The sequence below is a fragment of the Nannospalax galili genome, unplaced genomic scaffold, assembly GCF_000622305.1.
Source record: "Nannospalax galili isolate Female #2095 unplaced genomic scaffold, S.galili_v1.0 scaffold1119, whole genome shotgun sequence".
In the NCBI taxonomy this organism is placed as follows: Eukaryota; Metazoa; Chordata; class Mammalia; order Rodentia; family Spalacidae; genus Nannospalax; species Nannospalax galili.
In genome coordinates this window covers 1,568,952-1,586,102 of record NW_008343597.1, presented here as the reverse complement: position 1 = coordinate 1,586,102, position 17,151 = coordinate 1,568,952, and the positions used below count along the sequence as shown (strand labels likewise).

The 17,151-nt window shown below is 45.7% G+C and overlaps 1 protein-coding gene and 1 pseudogene across 3 annotated transcripts in view; one reads left to right on the top strand and one right to left on the bottom strand.

Annotated features, from left to right (window-relative positions):
• Positions 1-17,151, bottom strand: part of CUNH14orf93 (chromosome unknown C14orf93 homolog) — a 27,213-nt gene that overhangs the window by 4,460 nt on the left and 5,602 nt on the right. Inside the window, exons 2-5 of one of the 2 annotated variants that reach the window (XM_008839894.3) lie at positions 11,908-12,762; positions 8,418-8,738; positions 992-1,053; positions 674-777 (exon numbers count right to left, since the gene is read on the bottom strand). In XM_008839894.3, coding sequence (XP_008838116.1) covers positions 674-777; positions 992-1,053; positions 8,418-8,738; positions 11,908-12,495 — 1,075 coding nt within the window. In that variant the 5' untranslated portion in view covers positions 12,496-12,762. The remainder of the gene's footprint in view (positions 1-673; positions 778-991; positions 1,054-8,417; positions 8,739-11,907; positions 12,763-17,151) is intronic. The other variant, XM_029566857.1, reaches the window with a different exon arrangement.
• On the top strand, positions 13,308-13,988 carry LOC108491172 (annotated as a pseudogene). Its single transcript, XR_001872589.2, has one exon. The product of XR_001872589.2 is annotated as a 60S ribosomal protein L21 pseudogene (transcript).

Here is a 17,151-nt window from a genome sequence, read left to right as displayed (position 1 = left end):
AACTCACTATGTAGACGAGGCTGGCCTTGAACTCACAGAGATCTGCCTGCCTCTGCCTCCGGAGTGCTGGGATTAAAGACGTGCATCACCACGCCCGGCTAAAAAGTGTGTAGCTCAAGCTGGCCTCGAACTCCAGATCCTCCTGCCTCTGCCTCCTTCAGCAAATCCTACTGGCGTGCGCCACCATAGCCGGCTCTTTTCTTTTTTGTAGCTCAAGCTGGCCTAGAGCTCACCATGGAGCTGGCCTTGAACCTGAAGGGATCCTCTTGTCTCAGCCTTCAGCACTGGGACTGCAGGTATGAGCTACCACATCCAGCAATGCACTATATCTTTTCTTTTTTAAAGTTTTTATTTATTATTTATTTTTATTTTCTGTGTATGAATGTTTTGCCTGTATGTATGTAAAAGTGCACCTGTGTCCATGGATGCCAGAAGAGGGCACTGGATTTCCTGAAACTGGAGTTACACAAGGTTGTTAGCTGCCATGAGGGTGCTGGGATCCAAACCAGGGCCCCTGTAAGAGCAGCCAGTGTTCTTGACTGCTGAGCCATCTCTCCAGCCCCCGGATCTCTCCGGCCCCCGTGCCCTATTTCAGTAGTATCTAAATCATCTCTGTGCCTCCCCCCTTCACCGAGAACAGGGGACTAGGAGAGAGGGCAGGTGGGAAGCTTACCTTTCAGCTCCTTATCAGCGTAATTGTGGGGACTGGTCATCAGCTCCTGCTTGAGCTTTTCCAAAAGGAATTTCACTACTGAAATATTCCAAGAGGACTTAATGCTGTCACAGAGGAAAAATAAGGCAGACAGCTTTGGGAGGACCAAAGGAAACAGAGATACCCAAAACTAATCAACTCCGAAGTAAATTCCTAAGTGTGATACATACAGGCTACCAAGGGTAACGGCCTTGGCCTCACTGTAGTGGTGTCTTCCCTGCCCCCACTTCCCTCTTCTCAACAAAGCACCTGTAGTCTTTTTCCCTTAAGAGACCATACCTTTCAGACCCATTGAATCTCTTGTCATTGGTGATGTGGTTATGCACATTGTGGACCAATTTCTAGGGGGGAAAAAGAACCAAGTCAGGAGTAGATATGAAAACCCTCTCTAGTGCCTAGGGTAAAAAGCATTGTCTCTGTAGGGTCTGCCTGAATCCTTTCTACTTTCCAGGTACCAATTTTCTTTTTTTTTTTTCTTTTTTTTTTTTTTTTTGGTCTTTTTGAGACAAGGTCTCCCTGTAGCACCAGGCTGGCCTCAATCTCACAGACATCTGCCTGCCTCTGCCTCCCAAATGCTGGGCTTAAGGTATGTGATACCTCACCCGGCTTAGATACCTATTTTTTTCTTTTTGGTATTTTTTAGACAGGGTCTCCTTGTAGCCTCAGCTGGCCTGGAGCTCGCTATATAGACCAGGCTGGCCTCAAACCCACAAAGATCCACCTGTCTCTGCCTCCCAAGTGCTGGAGTTAAAGATGTGCACCACCATGCCCAACTTAGATACCATTTTTCAAAGATTTATTTATTTATTTATTTTTTGTCTTTTTGAGACAGGATCTCCCTGTAGCCCCAGCTGTCCTGGAACTCACTATGTAGACCAGGCTGGCCTTGAACTCACAGAGATCTGCCTGCCTCTGCCTCCTAAGCGCTGGGATTAAAGGTGTGCGCCACCACGCCCGGCTGTTTTATTTATTTTTAATTACCTGTATAGGGGAGGGCATGTGCAGGTGCCCATAGAAGTCAGAGGCATTGGATCCCTCTGGAACTGGAGTTACAGGCAGTTGTGAAACACCTGACATGGGTGCTGGGAACTGAACTCAGGCTCTCTTCAGGAGCAGCACCTGCTCTTAACCACTAAGCCATCTCTCTAGCCTCCTAGGTACTATTTTTTTAATAGGCCATTGGCTAAAGAGCTTATCCAAATTATTTTTATTTTATTTCATTTTCTTATTTTTTATGTGTTATGAAAGTTTTGCCTGCATGTATGTAAGTGTACCACATCTATGCAATGTCCAAGAAGGCCACAAAAGGGTATCAGATCCCCTGGAACTAGAGTTACAGAAGGTTGTTAGCTGCCATGTGGGTGCTGGGAACTGAACCCTGTTTATCTGCAAAAACAGCCAGTTCTCTTAACTGCTGAGCCATCTTTCCAGCCCTATTATTATTATTATTATTATTATTTTATCATCATCATCATTAATTTATTATTTGAGCCAAAATCTGATGTAGCCCAGGCTGGCCTCAAATCTGCTATGTAGTGAAGCTGGTCTGAATGCCTGATCTTCCTGCCAACACGTCCTACGTGCTGGAATTATAGGGGTGCATCACCATGGCAGCTATCGCTATTTCTTTGAATGTGTCTTCTGAAATCCTCTAGTAAAACTGATGACCTGTGGAAATGCCCAACTTTGTGGCCATGGCTTTATAAATCCTTTTGTATATGATCACAAGTCCCAGGAATACACACATTGAGACTTGAAAAATACATATTTAAAATAACAGAAATGTAAACCAGAATCACCTTGGAAACTGTTACCACATCCTTCAAGGCATCAGGAAGCTTTCAGTTTGGCTCACATATCTATTTCCTTCCAGAGTGAGCTTATTCTATTGAATATTAAAATTTTCTTCCTTTTTTTTTTTTTTTTTTTTTGGTATTTTTGAAACAAAGTCTCCCTGGCCTGGAACTTGCTATGTAGACCAGGCTGGCCTTGAACTCATAGAGATCTGCCTGCCTCTGCCTCTGGCACTGAACATTTAAATTTTTAAAAAATTATTTTTATTTTAGCTGGGTGTGGTAGTGCACACCTTTAGTCTCAGCACTCGGGAGGCAGAGGCAGGCAGATCTCTGTGAGTTCAAAGCCAGCCTGGTCTACATAGTTCCAGGCCAGCTGGGGCTACAGGAAGACCCTGTTTCAAAAAGGCCAAAATAAATAAATAAGTAAATAAATAGAATTATTTTTATTTTGTGTGTATGAGTGTGTTGTCTGCATGTGTATAAGTGCGTCCATGTCATGCAATGACCACAGAGGTCAGAAGAGGGCATTGGATCCCCTGGAACTGGAGTTATGGATGGTTGTTAGCTGTGATGTGGGTGGTGGGAATTGAACCCAGGTCCTCTGCAAGAGCAATCAGAGCTCTTAACAGCAGTCGGAGCCATCTCTGCAGCCCTAAAATAATTCTTTTTTTAAAGTTTTATTGGGCTGGGGAGATGACTTGGGGTGGATAAAACGCTTGCTGCATGAACATGAAGACCTGAGTTCAGTCCTCAGAAGCCATATAAAAGCCCAACTCAGCCAGTTGTGGTGACGCATGCCTTTAATCCCAGCACTCGGGAGGCAGAGGCAGGCAGATCGTTGTGAGTTCGAGACCAGCCTGGTCTACATAGTGAGTTCAGGTCAGCTAGGACTACAAGGAGACCCTGTCTCAAAAAGACAAAAAAAAAAAAAAAAACCAAAAAAGCCCAACTCAGAAATGCACATCTGTAATTGCAGTGCTCTTATGGTGTGATGTGAGGTAAAGAAAGAATTCTAGAAGCTTGAGGGCCAGCTAGAGGGGCATACACAGTGGAAAAACAACAAAGAGAACCTATCTCAAACATGGTGGAAGACAAGGGTGTCACCCAAGGTTGTCCTCTGACCTCCACATACACACACGGGTACTGTACAACCTTGAGTGCACTTACATACATTCAGGCAAAGCACTCATACACATAAAATAAAAAAAATAAAATTTAAAAAACCAGTGTGGTAGCTGGGTGTGGTGGTGCATGCCTTTAATCCCAGCACTCACTCAGGTCAGCTGGGGCTACAGGGAGACCCTGTCTCAGAAAGACCAAAAAAAAAAAAAAACCAAAAAAACAAAAACAAAAAACCCAATGTGGAATGATGCTAATATAATAGCAGTGCTCTTTATAGAGTGGAGACTGGGGCTATTTTTTAAATTCAATTTTTATTTTATATGTATGACTGTTCTGCCTGCATGTAAGTACACCACGTGTGTGCAATGCCTGTGGAGGTCAGAAGAGGGCACTGGATGCTCTGGAACTGGAGTTATAGATGGTTGTTAGTCACCATGTGAGTGCTGGGAACTGAATCCTGGTTCTCTGCAAGAGTAGCCAGTGCTCTTAACTTCTGAGCCATCTCTCCAGCCCCTTATTTTATTTTTAATTATGTATGTGTGTTCTTCTGTGTGTGTATGCCATATGAATGCAGTGCCAGTGCAGGCCAGAAGGGTGTTGGATTCCCTGTTGTTGGAGCTACAGGTGGTTGTGAGCCTCCCGACCAGGGTGCAGGGAACTGAACTCAGGTTTTCTGGGATAGCAGCATGCACTCTTAACTGCTGAGCATCTCTCTAGTATTTTACCTCTTAGAAGTCTAAACTTAAAAATCAGGCTTGGTGGCTTATGACTGTAACTTCAGCATTTGGGAGGCTGAGGCAGAAGGATCACCACAAATTCAAGGCTAGTCTGGGCTACATAGTGAGTTCCAGGCCAGCCTGGACCACAGAGTGGGACCTTGTCTCAAAAAACAAAAACCAGGGGGCTGGAGAGATAGCTCAACAGTTACGACCACTAGCTATTCTTCCAGAAGACCTGGGCTCAATTACCAGTACCCACATGGTGGCTAAGAACTGTCCATAACTCCAGTCCCAGGGAATCAGATGCTCTCTTCTGGCCTCCATGGACTTTGCATGACATGGATGCACTTACATACATGCAGGCAAAGATTCATATACATGAAAAAAAAAAAAAAAAAGGTGGGGCGTGGTGGTGTAAGCCTTTAGTCTCAGCACTTGGGAGGCAGAGGCAGGCAGATCTCTGTGACTTCGTAGCCTGGTCTACATAGTGAGTTCCAGGCTGGCTGGGGCTACGGGAAGACCCTATCTCAAACCGCCCCCCCAAAAAAACCATAAAAAATCAAGGGTCAGCAAGATGGCTCAGTGGGTAAAAAGCACTTGCTGTACAAACTCAACAACCTGAGTTTAATTCCTGGAGCCTTGTAAAGGTGGAAGGAGAGACCTTATTCCAAAAAGTTATCCGCTAACCTCTACACCTGCACTGTAACATGTACACCCCCACACACATAACATATTCAACACTCACACCCAAAATTATGGGCTAGGAGGTTCTGGAGAGATGGCTCAGTGGTTAAGAGCACTGGCTGCTCTTCTAGAAAACTAGGGTTCAGTTCCCAGCAACTACATGGTGGTATATTGGTGAATTGTCAGTAACTCCAGTTCCAGAACATCCATCGCCCTCTTCTGGCCACTGTGAGCATTGTATGTATGGGTGCACTTACCTACGTGCAGGCAATACACCCATACACATACAATAAAAATAAATTAACTTTAAAAATTGTTAACAGGGCTGGAGAGATGGCTCAGCGGTTAAGAACACTGGTTGTTCTTGCAGAAGACCCGGGTTCGAATTCCAGCACCCACATGGCAGCTAACAACTGTCTGTAACTCCAGTTCCAGGAGATCCGATAGCCTCTTCTGTCTTCCGCAGGCATTGCATGAACAGGTGCACTTACCTACATGTAGGTAATACATGCATAAAAAAATTAATAAATAAAATTTTAAAAATTGTAAACAAAAAAATTAAAAAGGGCTACAAATGAGAATGTAAATGGGAATGTGGCTCAGTTGGTAGAGTGCTTGCCTAGCATGCATGAAGCCCTGGGTTCAGTCCCCAGTACTGCATGAAGCCAAATGTGGTGGCTCACACCTGTAATCCCAGCACTTGGGAGGTAGAAGAACTTTGATTAAAAGTTCAAGGTCATCTTCAGCTACAGAGGGAGTTTGGGGCAAGCCTGAAGTACATGAGACACTGTCTTAAAAAAGAAAGAAAAGACAAAGAAAAACCAAAAGTTTAAATTAAGGAGTCACAAAGGAATAGGTGAAGTTTTCATAGGAGTTTGGGAGACTTTCCAAAAAAGATGGAAAAAGGGGAGTTGCCTGTCTTCCAACTCGAGCACCTTGGAAGAGATCAGGTGATAAAAATCAAACCAGGCTTGAAGTGGAAAAGGAAACTCTCTAGACACCAAGTGCTAAGACTGTAAAGGCTGCTGGCTCACCTACCTCCTGAGTAAGCTAAAAATAAATATACTTCCCCCAAGGGCTGGCACCTGCAGCAGTCCAAGGAATTAAAGGTTCTGGTTTGGTCCTTTTGGATCACAGGACCCTACCACAGGAATCCCAGCAGGTTGGAGTGATACCTCTTTGACTCCCTTCCCAAAACTAAAGATCTGCAACTATTCTTTTTTTTTTTTTTTTGTCTTTTTGAGACAGAGTCTCTCTGTAGCCCCAGCTGTCCTGGAACTCACTATGTAGACCAGGCTGGCCTTGAACTCACAGAGATCCGCCTGCCTCTGCCTCCTAAGTGTTGGGACTACAGGTGTGCACCATCACCCCTGGCTTAATATCTGTAATTATTCTCACCCGCCTGAAAACCCATGGTCTTGCACAATATTTTATTTTCCTATAGTTTTTGAAACAGAGTCTCATTATATTGCCAGTGCTGATCTCAAACTCACCATGTAGCATAGCCTGAGCCACCATGCCTCTCAATTTTGACTTTTTAAAATTGGTAGTAATGAGTCTCCTTTGAGAAGCCCACACCATGTTCTCCAGGTGTCTTTTAGTTTTTTCCTGAGTGTCTTTCTCTTAATCTTAGTGCTTAAAATCTATATTAGGAGGGCTGGAGAGACAGCTCAGCAGGTAAGAGCACTTGCTGCTCTTCCAGAGGACCTGAGTTTGGTTCCCAGTACCCATACCAGGCAGCTCACAACCACCCGTAATTCCAGCTCCATGGAACCTGACATCCTCTTTTGGCCTCTGCAGGTACCTGCATACATGTGACACAGACATACACATAAATAAAAAATACATCTTTGAAAAAAATCTGTATTAAGGGAGTTGGAGAAACAGCTCATCAAATAAGAGCACTTGCTGCTCTTCTAGAGGACGTGAGTTCAGTTCCCAGTCCCCACATTGGGAAGCTCAAAACTGCCGGCAACTCCAGGGAATCCAGTTCCCTCTTCTGGTCTTACCAGGCACCTGCGCACATGTGGTGCACACACACAGACACACACATTAAAAAAAAAATTTAAGCCAGGCATGGTGGCACATGCCCTGAATCCCAGCACTCAGGAGGCAGAGGAAGGCAGATCTCTGTGAGATTGAGGCCAGTCTGGTCTACATAGTGAGTTCTAGCCATCTGGGGCTACAGGGAGACCCTGTCTCCAAAAAACAAAAAAAAATTTTTAATCTTTAAAATCAATCTCTCTCTCTCTCTCTCTCTCTCTCTCTCTCTCTCTCTCTCCCTGATTAAAGGTGTGTGCCACCATGCTTGGCTATATGAAAATTTCTTAATTCCAACTCTGCTTCAAAAATAAATACCTAAGTAAATTAGTATTCATAGTAAGCTGGGTATGGTGGTATGTTCTTATAATTTTAGCCAGCACTTGGGAGAGGGAAGCAGGAAGATCAGGAATTCAAGGTCAGCCTCAGCTGTATAGTGGCTTTGAGGCCACCCTGGGCTCCATGAGACCCTGTCTCAAATAAACAAACACACGACTGAAATAAAACCAAAACATACACACACACACACACACACACACACACACACACACACACACACACAAAGCTTTTGAGCACAGAGTTGATCCCAAAAGGCTGTGCTTACTCTAGAGGAAAATTTCTCAACCTCTGCAATGTTGACATACGGAGCTGGATTCTTCACTGTGGTGGGCTGGAGTGTATGCTGTAGACATTACAGAACAGGCAACAGAACCCTGGCTTAAACCTACCAGATGTGAGCAGCATTTTCCCTCTTCACACCCACCAATAGTGACAGTCAGAAAAGTCTCTAGTTGTTCCAAATGTCCTGAGAGGGCAAAGTTACTCTAGTTTGATGACTACAAGATCTGTAGGTTTGAGTTGGCTGCCACACTGAGCTCTTGGCTCAGCAGGGTGTTCCTAGGGTTCCCAGCACTCAAAGCTTCAGGCAGACCTTCAAGCTAGTCTGTTTTCTGCCTACCAAGAACTCTTAGAGTAACTAGATTCTCCAAAGTGCTGTTAACTAAGCTAACTGTATTATGCTTAGTGGCCCTACATATGGACAACCTAGCTCTTCCACACAAGATGCCCCTTGCTACTTACATTTCACTCAGCTAAAATGTGACCCTTTGGTGATCCACGTACTCAATCCTTAAAGATCTACCTATTCAGGATCATGAGAACACTGGGAGGTATAATTCTCTCCTCTTTAATGGGAAGATACCATTCTATCTAGACAAACCTAGAAGATGACTGCCTGTGCCTAGGGTTATGCCATTCATTTTATTTTGGGGGCCTAATATCAACCCACCCCTCACCTCTCCCTCCCAAATGAAGAAAAAAATGATTGAAACTGAGCTCACTTACGGAAAGTACCAGATCTCGCTTGCGCCTGGAGTTCTTCTGCCCACTCCCTCTGATCCTGCATGGGGAGGCAGTAAATCCGAGAGAGCGTCTCAGCTCACAGGTGCTCCCAGGGCCCAGCACTTCCAGGGTACCATCCAGTGCTGGGGCAGCACTAAGCATGTCCTCAGGGCAGGTTGCTGACAGCTTGGTCCCATTTTCTGGTCCTGTTTCTGAGGATGCTCTCTGGACAGCCAGCTGTGTGGCTGGCGAAAGCTGTTTGGCATAAGCAGGGACCAACACTCGTTGTACTGCACCCTCAGAGGCCCCATAATCATCCACCAGCTAAGAAGATAAAGAAGAACGGTCCATTAATCAGCCAGGTATAGGAGAACCTGCTCAAGGACCATTCTTTGGCCAAGGATAGTGAACAGAGTGGGAAGACAAGACCAACCTAGCAGTATTTAATAGTCAATGGCTTGTTTCTCTGGGAGTCCATGAGAATATCAGTCAAATATTTCTTGTGTGAACTGGATTTCTGGTGTTGGGTTGTTAATGCAGGACAGCTTACATAGACAAGATAGCTTATAATGTATGCTTTGCTGCTCTATATGTGAACAGTTATTTATAGCGTGCTCTTGAGTATAAGAAATGTATCTGGGGGGCTGGAGAGATGACTCAGCAGTTGAGAACACTGATTGATCTTACACAGGACCTGGGCTCAGTTCCCAGCACCCACACGGAGGACAACAACCATTGGTAACTCCAGTTCCAGAGGATCCAATGCCCTCTTCTGGCCTCTTTAGGCACTACACACACACACACACACACACACACACACACACACACACACACACACGGTATACTTACATGCATGCAAAACATTCACATAAAATACAAATAAAAGTATTTTTTTTAAATAAAAGAAACTTATCTAGGTAAGTGTTTTGTCCAAAAGGTGTTAGAGGAGGAAATGATAACAAGAAAGGGAAACAGCAAGGAAAGAAATGAGAAAATTGTACAGTAATAACAATAAAGAGGCGGGACAAGAAAAACAAGATCAAAGCAGGGAGATACAAAGTCATAAATCCCTAGATAGGATGTCACTAACGCAGCTACCTCACCTATCCTTTGCTCCCTTCGAGGAGCCAGTCTGTGCCCTAGACTTGATCCTGGCCAGGCCACATCCCATTGTTTCAGCCCTAACATCCAGCTGACTGCCTGTGCAGTCAAGGACACACAGGACAAGGAAGAAGGGAGTGAGGCAGAGAGGGAGGAGGAAAGGAGGGGGGGATTCCTGCAGCCAAGAAATAAACAGTGAAAGTAGGGGGAAACCAGAGAGAGAGAGAGAAGAGAGAGAGAGGCGGGGGAGGTAGCTGAGATTTATAGACCCGTGAGCTGCTTTCTGCACTGTGAAATCTAATTCCATCCCGTTGGCTTGGACGCCTTCCCTGCCTGAAAGAACCCACAGTGCAGGGTACTGCTTGGCCTGGGTATCTTTCCTCCTATCACTCAGGCCCAAATCACTGAGACTACTGACAAGGGAGACCTCAGAGAACAACAGTGACCATTACTACCAAGCTATGCTTTAGGGAAAGCTGTGGCCAGTTGCTGTAACAGGCTAGCATCTAAGAGGAGAGACATTTAGACCCTCACTCCCCAGATCCAGCAGATGGGCTGGGAGTTGCCACCCTCTCATTCGCCCTGTGTGTTCTGCTCTTTACTCTTTACTGGGTATTGCTGCCTAGTTGGGGGCAGGGAGGAAGAAAGTGAGCAGACAGCGGGTAGAGAGAGCTGAAGATCCCCCACCACTGCTGAGTGTGACATCTGTTATTTTCCCATCTCTCCAGTTGCTCTGTCTGTTTCTTGCATGTGTGCCTTTCTGCAGTTCATACTCTATTTAGCCAGGCTTTTCCTATTCAGATGGCCCTTGAGCAGTAAAAAAAACTGAAATAGCGTACTGTATGTCTATGTCTTTTCCTGCCTAGAATATGCTCACTTCCCTCCTTCTCTGCATCCTTTACCTTTTTAAAAATATTTTATTCATTATTTTTATTTTATGTTTTATTCAAGTATTGCCTGCATGTAGGTAAGTGCGCCCATGTCATGCAGTGCCTGCAGAGGACAGAAGAGGCTGTTGGATCCCCTGGAACTGGAGTTACGGACAGTTGTTAGCTGCCATGTGGGATTCAAACCCGGGTCTTCTGCAAGAATAGCCAGTATTCTTAAGTGCTAAGCCAACTCTCCAGCCCCAAACTTTTTTTTTTTTTTTTTTAAAGATGGGATCTCAATATGTGGCTCAGGTAGGCCTGGAATGCATTATGAAGCCCAGGCTGGCCTTGAATTTATGGTAATTGTAATCCTCCTGCCACACCCTCTGTTTCTTTTATTTTGAGACAGGGTCTTACTACATAGCTCCAGTTAGCCTAAATTCACAGAGTGCCTCGGCATGCTGGGACTATAAAGGCACATGACACCATGCCCACCTATTCATTCCCGTTTTATTTCCTTTCCTCTACTCTCTGTCCCTCACTTCATCTTTTCCCATGTAAATTCTTTTTTTTTTTTTTTTTTTTTGTAAATTCTTTTGAAGCCAGGCATGGTAGTTCATACCTTTAATCCCAGCACTCAGAAGTCTGAGACTGAAGGACTGCCATAAGTTTGAAGCTAGCCTGGGCTACAGAGATCCTGTCCCCAGATAATAGTAAACGCTCCTCTTTCCTTTCTTCAGTGCTCCCTCTTCACTTTCTCCTTCCTCAAACCTTTATTTCACTTTTTTCCCTGTATCTGCCTCTATGATCCTTTTTCCGTGACTCTCCCTTTCACTCTTCTCTCTCCACCTCCGCTCTGCCCATCTCCTCTGCACGCTTCCCATCTCTGTCCTGAAGCCCTTCTTGGCTAGCTGAAGGCCATTATAAAATATGAATGAGCCGTCTGTGCACCGCAGGCACTCTCCCAGCAGAGGCAGAGCTGGCGAGCAGCAGCGGCGGAGACAGCTGTGGAGAAGACGGCCTGTGGAGCTGCTGAGGAGGGAAGCCCACATCACCACAGCTCGGGAGAATGACCTGCCAAAGACACTGGCCGGGAGGAAACCAGCGTGCGACCAGGCCTCAAAGTGGAAGAAACTTGGTGCTGTTCTGTTTTATCACAAACACAACCAAAGGGGGCTGGAGGGAAAGCTTAATGGTTGAGAGGACTGGCTGCTCTTGCCGAGAGATGACCCGGGTTCGAGTCCCAGCACCCACACAGCGGCTAACAACCGTCTGTATCTCTAGTTCCAGAGGATCCGACGCCCTCTTCTGACCTCTGGGGGCACTGCACGACACGGGTGCACTTACATGCAGGCAATGCACTCATACAATTTAAAACAAAATAAATATTAAAAAACACACAAATACAACCGAAAGAAACATTTAAACGTGGACAGAAACAGAGGTGAGGAGGAGGACGAGGAGGAGGGGGAGGAGGCAGAGCGGCATCCAGCCACAGGAGGACCCTCCGCAGTGGTACTCACGGGGTTGAGCAGCGGCGTTGCCTCTGCGCATCCAGGGAGCCGCAAGTCCCTCTGGGAGCCCGCGAAGCCCAGGGGCCCAGAGCCCACGGCGGAGGCCGCCCCCAGCTGCCGCAGCTCCTCGATCACCACCTGCACGCCGCTGCCCACGCTGTCACACTCCTCCTCCACGGCCGACAGGGCCTTGCAGGCTTCCCCCGGACTCTCCTTGAGCAGCCCGGGCTCCTCAGGGGGAGGGCTGCGGGCCCGGCTCTCCCCATCTTCGTCGGGGGTGCACACTTTCCCCTGCCGTAGCTCACCCACTTCCTCCTGGAGCTGCTTTAGCAACTCGTTGTTGGCGCGTGCAAGGCCCAGAGCAGCCTCGGCCAGCCCCACTGCCTTGTCCACCCGCTGGTAGATGATGTGCAGGAGCTGCTCCGAGCTCTGAACCGCCAGGCCGTGTCCGGTCACTGTGATGGGGGTGCTGGCAGGGGCACCCCCGCCCTGGGCCCCTGTGCTGCCCCCGCCTGTCTCGCTCTTACAGGCGCAGCAGCAGCATCTGGCCTCGCTGCCATTGGGAGGGGAGAAGAGGATGGTGGCACTGAAGGACATAGCTGATGCACACAGTAGCTGTGGTCACACCACCCGATGCTCTGTCAAGTGGACTTCACGAGGTTGAAGCCAGGGCCTCAGGCTGCACTTTCCTTTCTCATGCAAGGTGGTCAGAAGCTCCCTGGCTCCAGGTCTTGGCTTCTGTGGAGGAGTCAGAAAACTGGTGCCAGAGCGCAGAGTTCATGGCAGCTTCCCCGCCTGCACTTGGACCCTCTTTTATTGGCAGGTCCTGTACCACGGCACAATGGGTGTCACCCTGACCCCAGACTCAAAGAGTTAAGTGAAACAAAGGCCTTCTTGATGAGCACGATCTCAGAGGAATCAAAGCATTCTTTCCAAGCAAAGACACCCAAACCTTACTGCAACCTAGGGAAGAGGGAGGGGACTCTAGAGGCCTACCACATCTGGAAAGACAAGATTAAAGAAGAAAATGGAGGTCTATCTCTGCACCCCTATTTTTACTCTAGTAACAGGATTGCAGCTTATTGCTTTGACATCATCCTGTACATTGAGAACATTTCACACAGGTCATCTCATCTATACAACAGTGCTAGGAAACAAACATCACTCTAGGTCCAGGAGAGAGAAAAGCAGAGAGCAGTTATAAGCCTCTTTCAAGGTCGAAACAGGACAGCAGAACACGGTCACTACTTTTGGTCTAAAGTTTTGCCCTGATACCAATCTTTTGTTGACATAAAGAAATCATTTGTGGGGCTGGAGAGAAGGCTCAGCAGTTAAGAGCACTGGCTGTTGGTGTAGCGGATGCCGGTTTGGTTCCCGGCACCACAGCTGACAACTGTCTATAACTCCAGTTCCAGAAGATCCAATGCCCTCTTCTGGCCCCCTTGGGCACCAGGCATGCACATGGTGTACATAGACATACATGCAGGCAAAATAGCCATACATATAAAATAAAAAGATCTTTAAGCTTTCCGCCAGAGCAGCCATCTTCCAGTGATTCGCCAAAATGACAAACACAAAGGGAAAGAGGAGAGGCGCCCACTACATGTTCTCTAGGCCTTTTAGAAAACATGGAGCTGTTCCTTTGGCCACATATATGTGAATCTACAAGAAGGGTGATAGTGGAGACATTAAGGGAATGGGTACTGTTCAAAAAGGAATGCCTCATAAATGCTACCATGGCAAAACTGGGAGCGTCTACAACGTCACTCAGCATGCTGTTTTCATTGTCCTAAACAAGCAAGTTAAGGGCAAGACTCTTGCCAAGAGAATTAATGTGCATATTGAGCATATTAAGCACTCTAAGAGCCAAGACAGCTTCCTGAAGTGTGTGAAGGAAAATGACCAGAAAAAAATGGAAGCTAAAGAGAAAGGAACCTGGGTTCAGTTGAAGTGCCAGCCCACCCCACCCAGAGAAGTACATTTTGTGAGAACTAACGGAAAGGAGCCTGAGCTGCTGGAGCCTGTTCCCTATGAGTTCATGGCTTAATGTACAAGAAGAAATAAAAGACCTAGAGGTAAAATAAATAAATAAATAATCTTTAAGACTCATAAATAATCCAGGTATGGTGGTGCACACCTTTAGTCCCAGCACTCAGGAGCCAGAGGCAGGAAGATCTCTGTAACTTCAAGACCAGCCTGGTCTACATAGTGAGTTCCAGGTCTACAGGGAGACCCTGTCTCAAAAAAAAAAGTCTTGCTATGTAGCCCTGGCTGGCTTGGTATTCAGCAGGTAGCTGGGCTGGCCTCAAATCTGTGGGTCTGCCTTAGCCTCCTGAATGGTGGGATTACAGGAGTGTGCCACCACCTCCAGCTAACCTCACACTGTTTCGTCATCAATGCTTTGGGGATTGGATAATGAAGTGAGAAGCTGTATTAGGGAATTGGGGTGGGGGTGTCCCTGGGGTGCCCTGAGAACTGCACTCCTGGGCCTCTAGGCCTGCAAAGGAAACCAGCTGTCTTGAATCTGCTGGTCAGAAGCCCATAGAAATCTCTTCTGGAATCCCTTATCTCCATTCTTCTGATCCTTAAGGGAGGAGCTGATGCTCAACAGAATGTCTAGATAGCCAAGTGCTGCTACTTTGCCTAGAAGACCAGCACCCATAAAAAGAGCAATCAGAGTACCATGGATAACCCAGCAGTCTCTCTTTTGAATTAAGTCACCAAACAACTCCAAGAAGGAGAAAAAGTGAGGTTGATCTATATCACTGAGAAACATTCCAAGGAACTTAATAAATATTGTCATTTTCTAAATGATACTTGATTATAGAAAAAAAGAATCTTTCTGCCTGAAGTTCCGTGTGTTCACAATTCCCCCAAGAGATATATTTCTAGTTTACTCTGTAAATTATATAACATCAAAATTAAAATAATTTTCTTTATATTAAGATTTGGGATTTTTTATTTTTTGTCTTTTTTTTGAGGCAGGGTCTCCCTGTAGCCCCAGCTGTCCTGGAACTCACTATGTAGACCAGGCTGGCTTTGAACTCACAGAGATCCGCCTGCCTCTGCCTCCTGAGTGCTGGGATTAAGGGTGTGCGCCACCACACCTGGCCCAATTTCTTTTTTTTAAAATCAGCGTTCTCATTTTAATTTTTGTTTTTAAGACAGGGTCTGGCTATATAGCCATGGCTGGCCTAAATTCACTGTGTAGTCCAGGCGGGCCATTAGTAGTGATCCTCCTGTCCCAGCCTTCTGAGTACTGGGCTTACAAGCATGCGCCACTACAAAAGGAAGCAATTGCATCAGACACTATCAACGGCTCTGAGATACTAAAACATAAATCTGATAATGCATTTTAATTATACTTGGTTATTAAAGAATAGTCTTTAATTTGCTCTTTATCCCTTTATACTGAAGAAATAGCTTTCCTATGCCATATATTCACTTCTAGTAAGAACTTAACTGAAATCCATTTACAGTTTTCCTGTCATTAGAGTCCAGCTAAACTTGAAACTAAAGGTTAAACCAAATTAAAATTAAAGGTTAAAGGAAAGCACTAGGCAAATCTATGTCAATTTATGGATGCATCATTTATGTATTCTTTTCCTTCCTAAATAAGGACCTACACTTCTCCTGAAGATGTGTGTGTGTGTGTGTGTGTGTATGTGTGTGTGTGCAAATGTGGTATATGTGCGGGTTCACCTGCAGAGACCAGAGAAGGTCATTGGGTGTCCTCCTCTATCACTCCTATCTTAGTCCTCCGAGGCAGGGTTTCTCCCTGAACCTGGAGCTCCTGTGTTTCGTTTTGTTTTCAGGTAGGCTGGTACCCAGCAAGTCCCAGTTGATCCTCCTGTCTATGCCCCCAAAAGTGCTAGAGTAACAGGTGCATGCCCCCGACTCGACTCATTATGTGGTGACTAGGATACAAACTCAGGCCTAAGAAAACAACATGATGGAAAGAGTTTAAATTTTTTGGTCTTTTTGAGACAGGGTCTCCCTGTAGCCCCAGTTGGTCTGGATCTCAGAGAGATCTATCTGCCTGTCTCTGTCTCCTGAGTGGGGGAATTAAAGGTGTACACCACCATGCCTGACTTGAAAGAGTTTAATCTTAAATACTGATCTTATGAGAAAAAGTTAATAGGGTTTTTGTTTGTTTTGAGACAGGGTCTTGGTCTTAACAAGTAGCCCTGGTTGCTGGTCTGGTACTTGCTATATAACTCCATAATCACAGCAATCTTCCTGCCTTGACCTACACAGTGCCAGGATAATAAGCATACACTAACTTTGTGTGTGTGTAGGGGGGGGGTTGTTTAGTTGATTTTTGTTTTTTTTAGAGTCAGTGTCTCAGTATGTCTCCCCAGGCTGCTCTCACACTTGCTATGTATCCTAGGCTGACTTTAACAAGGTTTTCCTGCCTCTGCCTCCACGGTGATGGGATTATAGCCATGCACCATTATGTTCATTTCATTTTTCTGAGTTTCTCAAGTTTTTTCTTTATCTTGCCTTTATTTGTATAAAGACTATCCATAGAAATATAATTCCAACTGAGACCTATAAAATGCTGATACATGGCTAGTGCTCCACAGATAGCAGCTGGGAAATACTATGATTACTATGCAAAGTTTTGTGTTCCTGCCATGGACACTAATCTTGACTCTAATTTGAATAAAATGCAATGACTTGAAACAGAATTTGAAGAAATTTGTTCCTAACATCCAATTTCTTTCCTTCTTTCTTTCTTTTTTGAGACAAAGTCTCACTCTACAGCCCAGACTGGCCTTGAATTTGAAGCAATCCTCCTGCCTCAGCCTCCTGAGTGCTGAACCAGCATGCCCAGCTTCTTTGTGGGTTTTATTTTTGAGACAGGGCCTCATGCAGCCTAAGTGGTCTTCAGACTTAAGCTGGCCTTGAACCCTTGATCCTCCTGCTTCTACCTCTCAAGTGCTAGGATTACAGGCATGTGCTACCATGACCAGCTGGGCTTTGTTTTGCTCAGAGTTTTGCTACTTACCCCAAACTGGCCTTGAACTCACTAATTAGCCCAAGGTGGACTTGAATGTTCAGCACTCTTCCTGCTCAGCTTCCAAAGTGCTGTGATTATAGGTATGTGCCACCAAGACTGAGATGTAGACAGGAGGATCAGGAGTTCAAGATCTTCCTTGACTACAAAAAAAAAAAACTTTAACTTACCAGTTAATGAGTTACCAACACAAATGACAGGGGTGTAACTTCATTTTTTTTCTTTTTTTAAAA